The sequence below is a fragment of the Capra hircus genome, chromosome 1, assembly GCF_001704415.2.
Source record: "Capra hircus breed San Clemente chromosome 1, ASM170441v1, whole genome shotgun sequence".
In the NCBI taxonomy this organism is placed as follows: Eukaryota; Metazoa; Chordata; class Mammalia; order Artiodactyla; family Bovidae; genus Capra; species Capra hircus.
Window position 1 is genome coordinate 139554417 of NC_030808.1, and position 12738 is coordinate 139567154.

At 43.8% G+C, this 12738-nt stretch overlaps 1 protein-coding gene across 1 annotated transcript in view; it reads left to right on the forward strand.

Annotated features, from left to right (window-relative positions):
- The window catches only part of PCP4 (Purkinje cell protein 4), a 68537-nt gene continuing 56907 nt past the window's right edge, over positions 1109-12738 (forward strand). The window contains exon 1 of the mRNA XM_005675627.3: positions 1109-1216. Coding sequence (XP_005675684.1) covers positions 1208-1216 — 9 coding nt within the window. The 5' untranslated portion in view covers positions 1109-1207. The remainder of the gene's footprint in view (positions 1217-12738) is intronic.

The following is a 12738-nucleotide window of genomic DNA, read 5'->3' on the forward strand; positions in this document are numbered from 1 at the left end:
TGCTGAGGCTCCTACTTGAATCTGGACCCAGTTGAAGCCAGCAAGTTGCAGGCAGGTGTCCTGACTAGTGATGGACCAAGGAGATGGGCAGCCACCTGTATCTCAGGTCTGAGGATTGGCTGCATTCCCTTCTGTAACATCTGTCTTGTCAAAATCAAGGGCCTACACAGATGCTGCTCAGGGTCTTAGCACTCCAGTTCAGTTCAGTCGCTCAGTCGTGTCTGACTCTTTGTGACCCCATGGCCTGCAGCACACCAGGCTTTCCTGTCCATCATCAACTCCCGGAGTTTGTGCAAACTCAAATCCATTGAGTCGATGACGCCACCCAATCATCTCATCTTCTATTGTCCCCTTCTCCTCCTGCCTTCAGTCTTTTCCAGCATCAGGGTCTTTTCCAAGGAGTCAGTTCTTTGCATCAGGTGGCCAAAGTATTGGAGATTCAGCTTAGCAGTCCAGACCTGGGCAAAAGGATCTTCACTGCCAGGCTGGATGGGCAGATTCCAGGGTCAAAGCCAAGTCTTCTCCAGCACTGGTGAGGCTATCACACCCATAGGAATAGCTGGGGAGAGGGGGGATGCTCTCCTCTGAGGAGTCACAGTGTGACTCTCCAAGTCCATGACCCCAGCTGCTCAGTTGCTCCCGCTGGAGATGAGTACCTCGGGTGCAGGCAGGCTGGCAGATTTGGGGTTGGAGAAGGAGGAGCAGAAACTGTTCAACTCTGAAAGCTGAGATTGTGCTATGAAGGGCAGGCGCCTCCCAAGTAAACCAGGGGGTTGCTGGGTGGCTAGCATCAGGATTTTCAGAACTGCTCTTCCTTCCAAAAACAAACCTTCTGCTCGCTGACATTGACAGCGCATTTCCCACGTATCTCAACCCCGTACCCCTTGGAATTATGAAGACTGACAAATCTGTGATGATCTCTGTGCTTCCTACTTAGACTATCTTGTCATCTGTCCTTTCCCTCCCTGGCGGGGCTAGGAGCCCTAACCCAGCCTGCCTTTCTCCTTTGCTCCACTAGGTGGCCCTGGGAGCTCTCAGATATCTGCCAGGCGTTCAGACAGGTGAATGAATCTCATTGGCTCAGAGGAAGCATGATGCCACCGGGCAGCCCTTTTTAAGAGAAAAGCCAGAACCGGGAGCAGCGACCCCTGAGCAGTGCTCTCCGTGTGGCTGGTGTGGATACAGAGCTGCCCGTTGTTACAGCATCATGAGTGAGGTGAGTGGGGCTTCCACTCTGGGAGGGAAACCTGGGGGTGAGACGGGGCAAAGTTACACTCAGAAAATGTGAAGGGCTTCCGAGTGGTGAGGGCATGTCGACCCTGGAGCTATTTACCTGGAAGCCTGACTCTGTTCCTATCTGGGTTTGCATGGCAAGTGCAAAAATTGGTTAAGTTGCAACTTTTACAAATTCAAAATGAAAGGGCTTCATTGTTTGCTTCTGATTGAACTGTGAGTTGGAAAGTGCTTTGGGATTTAGACCTCAGGAGAGAAGGCTGAGTGAGTGTTTTTAGTCTCTTGCAAAGATTTGTCCTCTTGAGGCGTGTGGGTCTTCACATGTCTTCCTTGGTGGGTACCTTTCAGAATGTGAGCAGGCTGGCCATCTGGTGAAAGTCAGCCTCTGAAGAGAAGCAAGGGAAGGATTACATTGCATGATCCTGTGGAAACCTTGCCTGTACAAACTACATCTGCAGTTAATCACAGTAAAACCAGGAGAGAAATGCAAGTCCAATGAACCACGAAAAATCTGTGTGTATGGTTGTGTGGTCTAAGATGGGAGAGACCCTGGGAGAAGAGGGGCTATAGTTTTCAACTGAAAGTCACTGAGCTGCATCTGTTTACGCAGAAGAGAGTTTGTTGGGGGGCAAACTGAATGCTCACTGTATTTTTAAAAAGATCGTATTCTCTGTCTTTACAAAAAGGCAGATTTGGGGTTGTATAGCATCACCCTCTAATTTGCACTTGGTAACCAAGACAAACCCACTTTCATTTCCTCTTGGTTGGCACTTAAATCGTTACTTTTTAGATCTTTTATTTTGTCTGTCTTCTTTTTTTAACAGACGGGTGAACCTTTTTTGGAAATCTACAGTAAAATTAACAACTTTAAAAATAAAGTGCCTCTTTCCTGCTTTCATATGTCTAATGGGTGACTTTTGATATAAAGGATCGCCTGCAATGCAGGAGACCCAGGTTCGATCCCTGGGTTGGGAAGATCCCCTGGAGAAGGGAATGGCAACACACTTCAGTATTTCTTGCCTGGAAAATCCCATGGACAGAGGAGCCTGGTGGGCTACAATCTATGAGGTCACAAAGAGTCGGACATGACTGAATGACTTACATATATATACATATATATGTATACATATACTGTGTGTATATATATATATATACACACACAGTAAAATTAACAACTTCAGCAATAAAATGCCTCTTTCCTGCTTTCATTTCTCTGATGGGTGACTTTTGATACAAGCATGACAGGAAGATGGAGCAGGCAAAGTGTTATGAGAGTTAGGAATTGGGGTTGGGATGGAGCCAAGGGGAAGGAGGAGGGCAAGTATGGATGGAAGAAGGGAAGGCAGGGTTATTCCAGCAGCAACAAGGTGACCGCCATGGCAGCTCCTGTTTGCCCAGCATCCTTAGAACCAAGCAGGGTATCAAATTGTCTTATTTGAACTTCCTTACAACCCCGTGAATTAGAATAGAATTACCATGTGCATGCTATGTTGCTTCAGTCGTGTCTGACTCTGTGACACTATGGACTTCAGCCTTCCAGGTTCCTCTGTCCGTGAGATTCTCCAGGCAAGAATACTGGAGTGGATTGCTGTGCTCTCCTCCAGGGGATCTTCCCGACCAAAGGTCTTATGTCTCTTGCATTGGCAGGGGGGTCCTTCACCACTAGCGTCATCTGGAAATAAGTGGGTGCTGTTATGATTCCCAACTGACGGATGAGGAAACTGAGGCACAGGTTAAGGTCAGTTGGCTCAAAGCCACCAGCTCATGAAGGGTCGAGTCAGGAATTGGGTGGGTCTTGATGTCCAAATGGCACATGGAATTTCCTGGTCCATGTGAACGATGGTTGCCAGAGGAGAAAGAGGTGGAGGGAGGGGGTGAGGGTGGGGGGCGAGGCCAGGAAGCTTGGCCTCCTGGTCCTGAATGCTCACTTGAGGGGCTTTCTACAGACTCAACAGAGATTCTAGAAGCTTCTCTGCACCAGCTCACCTTGCTTGCAAGTAGCATGAACAACTGTGTGGAGTGGGGTTTTTTATACAACTTAATAGGTCCATGTAGAAGGGCTTGGAAACCTGTGCAGCCCAGGGGCCTCCCTGTGTTCGATTAGGTTGGCTAAAGGGGACTCTTCCGGAGTGGGGAACTTCCTGCTTGTTCTCCGCTCTGGCTGTCACCCCCATCTTCAGCAGAGTCTCCTTGCTCAGCATCTGGAGCTTTCTAGAATGCCTCAGCTTGGCAGTGTTCACTTAACTGTGGGTCCTCAGGGAGACAGCAAGTATCCCAGAGCTCACCCATCATTAGGATCACAACCTCATTTCTGCTGAACCTGTAATTAGGGCAGTTCTGCAACCACGGCCCTGCCCCCCAGCATCTCTCAGATGCCTTGCCGGGCTCTTCCAAGAACTCTGCCTCTTTCCTTTAATGCTGATAAACTCCCACAGTGTCTCACACCTTGACCTCCCTTTGCTACCACCCACCTCAATCCAGCCCCCCTTTCTTCCTCCGACAGGGGTTCCCTGCTCAGGTCACGTGCAGCTCCATCCTCTGGGTGACCAGCTCCCTGGCTCACCTCCCACTTTTGGGAGTGTTCTCATTGGAGAGTGGGAATTGGTCCTTTGACTCAAACTTTAATCTACTTAAAACATTTAATAAAGTTGAACAGAAGCTCCTGTCTGGGTAGAGGACTGGATCTCCCCTCCTTTCTCCTCAAGCTTTTCTTTAGTTAGATGAATTCCACGTGGCTTCTGGTTTTAATAATTCTCAGGCGGATGTGGATTTCAGATGATCATTTATTTACCCATGTAACTAATTACCCCAGAGACTCAAAGCAGCGGATTTTCTCAGACTTTCCTACGACTTTGGGTTTTATTTTATTTTGATGGGTACCTCATTCCTGCTCCAGATGTTTGGGTTCATCTCCTGCTCTAGAAATTCTGAGGTTCACAGCTGGGCTGGGAGGAGAGGCTCCCCAGTGGCTAAATGCTCCCTGGAGTGGGCTCTCTGAGTTCTTGCAGCCTTTCATGAGGGGATTGAGCCTGCAGCTTGCTTCAAATTGGGTGACTTTAGGACAACACAACATCTTCTTTTTCCCTTTTGACAACGCTTTATGGGGGAAATGGCATGTGATTGAAAAGAGCAGCTCACATGTAGCAAGGCAAGTAAAGTCCAAATTTAGGGCAACGTGACAGAGTGGAGGTGGTTGGTGGGGGTGTCTCATTTGCATTTCGGTATTAAAGTGTGTCAAGGTACCTGGAGCAATCTACGAGATGAGCTGCAAGATCACTTAGCAGGGATTAAGATGCAGGTTTAGGTACATGTGCTGGATCAGAAATCCTAACCACCACAGCTGAAGTTTACAAAATGCATTCTCATCTTTCCCTACTGGATTTCCCACACAGGGAGACGAAAAAGGCTCCCTTTGTTTAGTGACCTAATAATACCATTTGAAATAAGTTCCCCCGATAATGACAGTCAGTCCCATTTTCTCATTCAGGTGTCTTTTTAAGTTGCTTTTCAAAAGAACTGATGTTAGTTGAGCCAGGAGCAAGAATGTAATGCATAACGGCACACGTTTGGAGAGTGGCTTTGCAAAATGACACGTACTTTTCATGAGGCAGTGGGGTGTTCCCCATTGCATAATACATCCTTGGCAGCTGTGAATTAGACTTGAAACCCCTTTGGGAAAGTGTTCTCCTGGCCCTTCCTTGTTGCTGTTCAGGTCTCTTTTCTAGCATCGGCCTCAGTGGGATGTTGCAATTTGGTGCCAGGTTTCTGGGCCTTTCTCTCATCCAGACATTGGCAGTGACAAAAGGACTGCACCTGTCCAGGGCTGGTTTGAACACAATGAGGAATTAAAGGGCAAATCTTTAGACCCTCATGTGTATCCCAGGTGGCACTGGTGGTAAAGAACCTTCCTGTCAATGCAAGAGATGTAAAAGAAGCAGGTTCGAGCCCTTAGTTGGGAAGATCCCCTGAAGAAGGAAATGGTAAACTGCTCCAGTATTCTTGCCTGGAAAATTCCATGGACAGAAGAGCCTGGAAGGCTACAGTCCTTGGGGTCACAAAGAGTTGGACATGACTGAGCACAGACACACACAGTGTATCCTTAGCACTGAATCAGAAGCTACTTGCCTGATACACTAAATCTCTGAAGCAAGAAGCAAGCAGTGAACCTCATTGTTTTGTAAAGAGACTGCAAGGGGGAAGCTATGCCACTTATATCAGAGGTAGAGGGGATGGACAAGACATGACTTTATTTTTCAAAGGTAGCCATTGGTTTAAAATTTGCGTATGACAGTGGTTTAGGGTTTACCTAACCAGCATTCAGGGTAATCCTTTGGAGAGAGAAACAGTAAGATGAAACAGGTCTAAAGTGAAAATTAGCATAGTTCTGTGTTTCCTATGATGTAATAGCAAGCTGAAATAGATGCCAATGAGTGAGTAATAGGTTTGCAAGGAACTGTATAACTTAGACCAGTTAAGCACAGATCCTGAGGATACCTGCATAAAATGTGGATTTCGCAGCTGGCCTAAAAGGCTTAGCAAGAAAAGGTCAAATGAAAATTCAACTGCTTAGGCAATTTTAACCTCATTTGGGGATGGCCCTGCAGCTGAGATACAGGAAGACCCAGCAAGATGCATATGGTTTCGCTGGATCATAAAATGATAGATGTTCTAACTGGGAACATTAGGTCTAGAAAGACTCCAATTACAACTTGGGTCTGAGGTTCAACATTACCTAAGTAGGAAGAGGCCAGTGAAGCAAGAAAGTGTGTTTGTTCGGCTGATGATGGTAATGGATTGCTCTAAGATTGATTTCCCCAATCCTGCATTTCATTAACAGGCGCTGTGGGATTAAGAAGTTTCATTGTTTTTCTCTCTTGAATTCTAAGAATGACAGAATGCAAGATGTATGATATTTTTTAGAAAGAAAATTGAATAAATGACTCACAATTAGAGGTTCAGTGGAATAATGTAATCAAGATGAAGAGGAAACATGGGCTTTTGTAATGGAAAGTGCCTTGAATTTATGATGAATACGTTCTCTGCATTATTTTTAAAAATTCTAACTTCTGCTCTCAGAGCTCTGTCAGAAGTGTTTTCAGAGGTGGAAGGCATTCACAGTTTGTTTGGGGTCTTTCTGTTCTTGGTTCACTGGGCACACTGAACTATTTGAACATCTGAATAACATCATGAACCCAAGCTTGGGGCTTTCCATTAATTTAGAATGGCTTTCTAGAAAAGGCTTCAGAGTGGGGAATAGAAAGATTTTAGGGGATGCGTATGCACAGGTTTATGTTGTATTTGATTAATATTTTTATAAAACAGTGCATTAAAGATCATGTTGTTAAAGTGTTATCTTAATCTGTCTGGGCTGCTGCAATAAAATACCACAGACTGTGGCTTATAAAAAATAGAAATTTATTGCTCACAGTGCTGGAGGCTGGTAGTCTGAGATCAGGGTATTGGCATCCTCAGGTGATGGGTCTCTTCTGGGTTGCAGATTTCCCACTGTATCCTCACCTGTTGGAAGGGGCAAGAGAGTCCTCTGGGGTCTTTTTGATAAAGGCACTAATTCCATTTATTGGCTTCCCAGGTGGCTCAGCAGTATAAGAATCCACTTGCAATGCAGGCAAGAATACTGGAGTGGGTCGCCGTGGTCCTTAGAGCATCCCTGTTATACTGGGCTGTTTAAATATGGCTGTTAAATCCTTGGGCTTCCCAGGTGGCACTAGAGGTAAAGAATCTGCCTGCCAATGCAGGAGACACAGGAGATGTGGGTTCTATCCCTGGGTTGGGATGATCCTCTGGAGAAGGAAATGGCAACCCATTCCAGTATTCTTGTCTGGAAAATCCCATGGACAGAGGAACCTGGCAGGCTATAGTCCATGGGGTTGCAAAGAATCAGACACAGCTTAGCAACTAAACAACAATGACAAAATCTCAAAATCTCATTCATGAGGGCTCCAGCCTCACAACCTAATCACCTCCTAATGCCATCACCTTTGGGTGTTATGATTTCAACATTTGAATTTTGGCGGAACGCAAACATCCAGACCATAGCTAGTATGGGCTGCATTTTATATATTAGAATTATCCTACCTGGACTGTGAACTTTCTGAAGTCATCCACAGACCCAGCTCCTGGTTTGGCACTTGGGGATGTTCAGTTACTGGATGAATCAGATCAAATGGCTTTTGGGGGTCCGGATATATCAGTTATTGTAACCAACAGACCAGCACTCTCTTTTCTAACTGTTGAGATTTGTGGTCTGGGTAGATTCGGAGAGAAAAATTTCTCTCTTCTGTTCTTTACCTCCAGGTTTGAAACTTGTGTTTGCCATTTAAATTCTTTTAAATTGGAAATGGGTGCATTGTTACTCATGTCAAATAAACACTTTCATGGCTGGCAAAGAAAATGAGAAAAAATCAGAAGAATCTCAATAGAAAGAACTCTTGACATTTGGGAAAATGTCAAGGAAAATAGGGAGCTGAGGGAAGAATGGAGAATTCTAATATCCTTCAGTTTGGGCCTTTTCTCCATTGAGACCATTTTGCTTCAGATAAGTACTGTGAAATTTAGACAAAAGTGATGATAGCCCAGTGTGGCAGAGCTCACTTCTACCTTGAAAAAGGCCCATTGTATTGAAATATAAAATCAATTAGACAGTTAGGGGTTAAGGGTGAATAAGAAATAGTCCAAACTGATCTTTAGTAAGTTAGCTCCATATGCCCAATCATAGTCAAATCATAAATTCTGGAATATTGTTGAAGGCACAATATAGAATACAGAACGCAAGCTGTGTATTTAAATATTATAATTAATACTTAAAATGAAGCCCCAAATGTTAATACTAAATAAAACAAATAGTTCAATTATAGTTGCATATTCATACCATAATAGTTAACGGAGTGCCAATGTTAATATTCATTAAAACAAATATTTTAATTATAGTTGTGTGTTTAAATTTTTCAGGTTACTTTATATTTGAAATAAGAATATAGGACAATTTTTATGCAAAAGACGTCAATTCATATTTGTTCTCCTGGAAGCTGAACATTGAACTGCGAATCCGGGACACTGCAGTCTATGGGGTCTGCATCCATTTTCCTATATTCCCTACTCATAAACTACTTACCATTCCTCCAGTCTTTGGAATGAAGTGAGGTATAAACAATTAATGGCAAAGTGCTGTTCATTTGATTTAATATAGGTGCCTTTTGGGTACGGATACCTGAATGTATCAGGTGGCACTGTGATAAAGAATCCACCTGCCAGTGCAGGAAATGCAAAAGACATGGGTTCAATCCGGGGTTAGGAAGATCCCCTGGAATAGGAAATGACACTCCACTCCAGTATTCTAGTCTGGAAAAGCCCATAGACAGAGGAGCCTTGAGGGCTACAGTCCATGGGGTCACGAGGAGTCGGACACGAATGAGCACACACACGAGAATGTTGTATAGCTCATGGTTCTGTGACATAAGCCAAACAAGCTTGCCACACCCATCAAAGGTCCAGACCTATAAACCAGCATCTCTTTCAGGGCTCTTTCATGTGAACAATGAGTTACCCATTACAGGCATCAATCTGCTTGAATGTCATTTGTGCCTTGCAAATAGCCCTAAATTTATGCTTCAGAATCTCACTGAAATACTTCTCATTCATTTCTGAAAGGGAAACGCATGGCCATATTTATAACATTGTCCATGGAAAAATCAATCACCAACTAAATGCCATTATTTTATATTTTGCTCTCAAGCTGCCACTTTATAAATAAAAGGAAGACAAATTAGAATCATAAAACAAGAAGGTAATCATCCACAGATTGAAAATGGCCTTGCAGGACATCTAAGGGGAAGAAGCCAAGAAATATGAAATGATGGAACTTTCGAATGGGGCCATTTTCATACCATAATGGAGCTATAACAGAGAACAGGGGGTCCTTTGTTCTGAGTGGTTTTCCCTCTCCAGTTTGAGGACAATGATGGGTTTTCCAAGATTGAAATATGTCAACTCATCCATCAGTTCAGTTCAGTTCAGTGCTCAGTCATGTCCGACTCCTTGCGACCCCATGAAACGCAGCACGCCAGGCCTCCCTGTCCATCACCATCTCCTGGAGTTCACTCAGACTCACGTCCATTGAGTCCGTGATGCCATCCAGCCATCTCATCCTCTGTCGTCCCCTTCTCCTCCTGTCTCCAATCCCTCCCAGCATCAGAGTCTTTTCCAGTGAGTCAACTCTTCGTATGAGGTGGCCAAAGTACTGGAGCTTCAGCTTTAGCATCATTCCTTCCAAAGAAATCCCAGGGTTGATCTCCTTCAGAATGGACTGGTTGGATCTCCTTGCAGTCCAAGGGACTCTCAAGAGTCTTCTCCAACACCACAGTTCAAAAACATCAATTCTTCGGCGCTCAGCCTTCTTCACAGTCCAACTCTCACATCCATACGTGACCACAGGAAAAACCATAGCCTTGACTAGACGGACCTTAGTCAGCAAAGTAATGTCTCTGCTTTTGAATATACTATCTAGGTTGGTCATAACTTTCCTTTCAAGGAGTAAGCGTCTTTTAATTTCATGGCTGCAGTCACCATCTGCAGTGATTTTGGAGCCCCAAAAAATAAAGTCTGACACTGTTTCTACTGTTTCCCCATCTATTTCCCATGAAGTGATGGGACCGGATGCCATGATCTTCGTTTTCTGAATGTTGAGCTTTAAGCCAACTTTTTCTCTCTCCACTTTCACTTTCATCAAGAGGCTTTTTAGCTCCTCTTCACTTTCTGCCATAAGGGTGGTGTCATCTGCATATCTGAGGTTATTGATATTTCTCCCGGCAATCTTGATTCCAGCTTGTGTTTCTTCCCGTCCAGCGTTTCTCATGATGTACTCTGCATAGAAGTTAAATAAGCAGGGTGACAATATACAGCCTTGACGTACTCCTTTTCCTATTTGGAACCAGTCTGTTGTTCCATGTCCAGTTCTAACTGTTGCTTCCTGACCTGCATACAGATTTCTCCAGAGGCAGGTTAGGTGGTCTGGTATTCTCATCTCTTTCAGAATTTTCCACAGTTTATTGTGATCCACACAGTCAAAGGCTTTGGCATAGTCAATAAAGCAGAAATAGATGTTTTTCTGGAATTCTCTTGCTTTTTCCATGATCCAGCGGATGTTGGCAATTTGATCTCTGGTTCCTCTGCCTTTTCTAAAACCAGCTTGAATATCAGGGAGTTCACAGTTCACGTATTGCTGAAGCCTGGCTTGGAGAATTTTGAGTATGACTTTACTAGCCTGTGAGATGAGTGCAATTGTGCGGTAGTTTGAGCATTCTTTTGCATTGCCTTTCTTTGGAATTGGAATGAAAACTGACCTTTCCCAGTGCTGTGGCCACTGCTGAGTTTTCCGAATTTGCTGGCATATTGAGTGTGGGGCACTTTCACAGCATCATCTTTCAGGATTTGAAACAGCTCAACTGGAATTCCATCACCTCCACTAGCTTTGTTTGTAGTAGTGCTTTCTAAGGCCCACTTGACTTCACATTCCAAGATGCCTGGCTCTAGATTAGTGATCACATCATCATGATTATCTGGGTTGTGAAGATCTTTTTGTACAGTTCTTCTGTGTGTTCTTGCCACCTATTCTTAATATCTTTTGCTTCTGTCAGGTCCATACCATTTCTGTCCTTTATCGAGCCCATCTTTGCATGAAAGTCATCCATAGTGCAATCTTTCACCCAGTGGCCTGGAATTTTAAATACTTGTTTATGATGATCTGACAGGTGAGTTTGTGTCTGGGTTTCCCAGAGACCATGCTTTTGCAGCTATTACAGTCCAAAGCTGCTGTGGAATGACTCAGCAAAGAAACGGTCATCTGCTTCCATAATGCTACACCTGTGCATGGTCAAAGTTCTAATGAAGTGACTAGTTACTTTGTTGTTGTTTTTGGTTATCTACTTTAAATATAGAAGTGTGTAGATGTCAATCCCAAACTCCCAATTTATTCTTCCCCCAACCCTATCCTCTTGGTAACCATTCAGTTCAGTTCAGTTGCTCAGTCATGCCTGACTCTTTGCGACTCCTGGACCTTGCTCAAATTCATGTCCATTGAGTCAGTGATGCCATCCAACCATCTCATCTTCTGTCATCCCCTTCTCCTGCCTTCAATCTTTCTTAGCATCAGAGTCTTTTCCAATGAATCAGTTCTTTGCATCAGTTGGCCAAAGTATCAGAGCTTCAGCTTCAACATGAGTCCTTCCAATGAATATTCAAGACTGATTTTCTTTAGGATTGACTGGTTCGATCTCCTTGCAGTCCAAGAGACTCTCAAGAGTCTTCTCAGTAACCATAAGTTCATATTATATTTTAATTTTATGCAATGCCTGAGAAAAGGACACCAGAGATTGACAATAGACTACGCATTAACATTGATCTTAACCAAACAGGGAGTAAAGATAAAGAAATAAGTTTTTCTTATTCTCAAGATCTGTTTTGAAATTTTTTTTAGCCAATCACTTTTCTGTACACCATGTGGCTAAGTTCCAATGTTTAAAAACTAATTTATAAATAACACTTATTTTAATTTAAGATTCTTAGGTATCAGTTCACTTCAGTCTTTCAGTCGTGTCCGACTCTTTGTGACCCCATGGATTGCAGCATACCAGGCCTCCCTGTCCATCACCAACTCCCGGAGTTTATTCAAACTCATATCCATTGAGTCAGTGATGCCATCCAACTGTCTCATCCTCTGTCTTCCCCTTCTCCTCCTGCCCTCAATCTTTCTGAGCATCAGGGTCTTTTCAAATGAGTCAGCTCTTTGCATCAGGTGGCCAAAGTATTGGAGCTTCAGCTTCAACATCCATCCCTCCAATGAATACCCAGGACTGATCTCCTTTAGGATGGACTGGTTGGATCTCCTTGCAGTCCAAGGGACTCTCAAGAGTCTTCTCCAACACCACAGTTCGAAAGCATCAATTCTTCTGTGCTCAGCTTCTTTATAGTCCAACTCTCACATCCATATATGACTACTGGAAAAACCATAGCTTTAACTAGACAGACCTTCAGTGGCAAAGTAATGTCTCTGCTTTTGAATATGCTATCTAGGTTAGTCATAGCTTTTCTTCTAAGGAGCAAGTATCTTTTAATTTCATGGCTGCAATCACCATCTGCAGTGATTTGGCAGCCCCCAAAATTAAAATCTTTCACTATTTCCACTGTTTCTCCATCTATTTGCCATGAAGTGATGGGACTGGATGCTATGATCTTAGTTTTCTGAATGCTGAGCTTTAAGCCAACTTTTTCATTCTCTTCTTTCACTTTCATCTAGAGGCTCTTTAGTTCTTCTTCACTTTCTGCCAGAAGAGTGGTGTCATCTGCATATCTGAGGTTATTGATATTTCTCCTGGCAATCTTGATTCCAGCTTGTGCTTCATTCAGCCCAGCATTTCTCATGATGTACTCTGCATATAAGTTAAATAAACAGGGTGACAGTATACAGGCTTGACGTACTCCTTTCCTGAT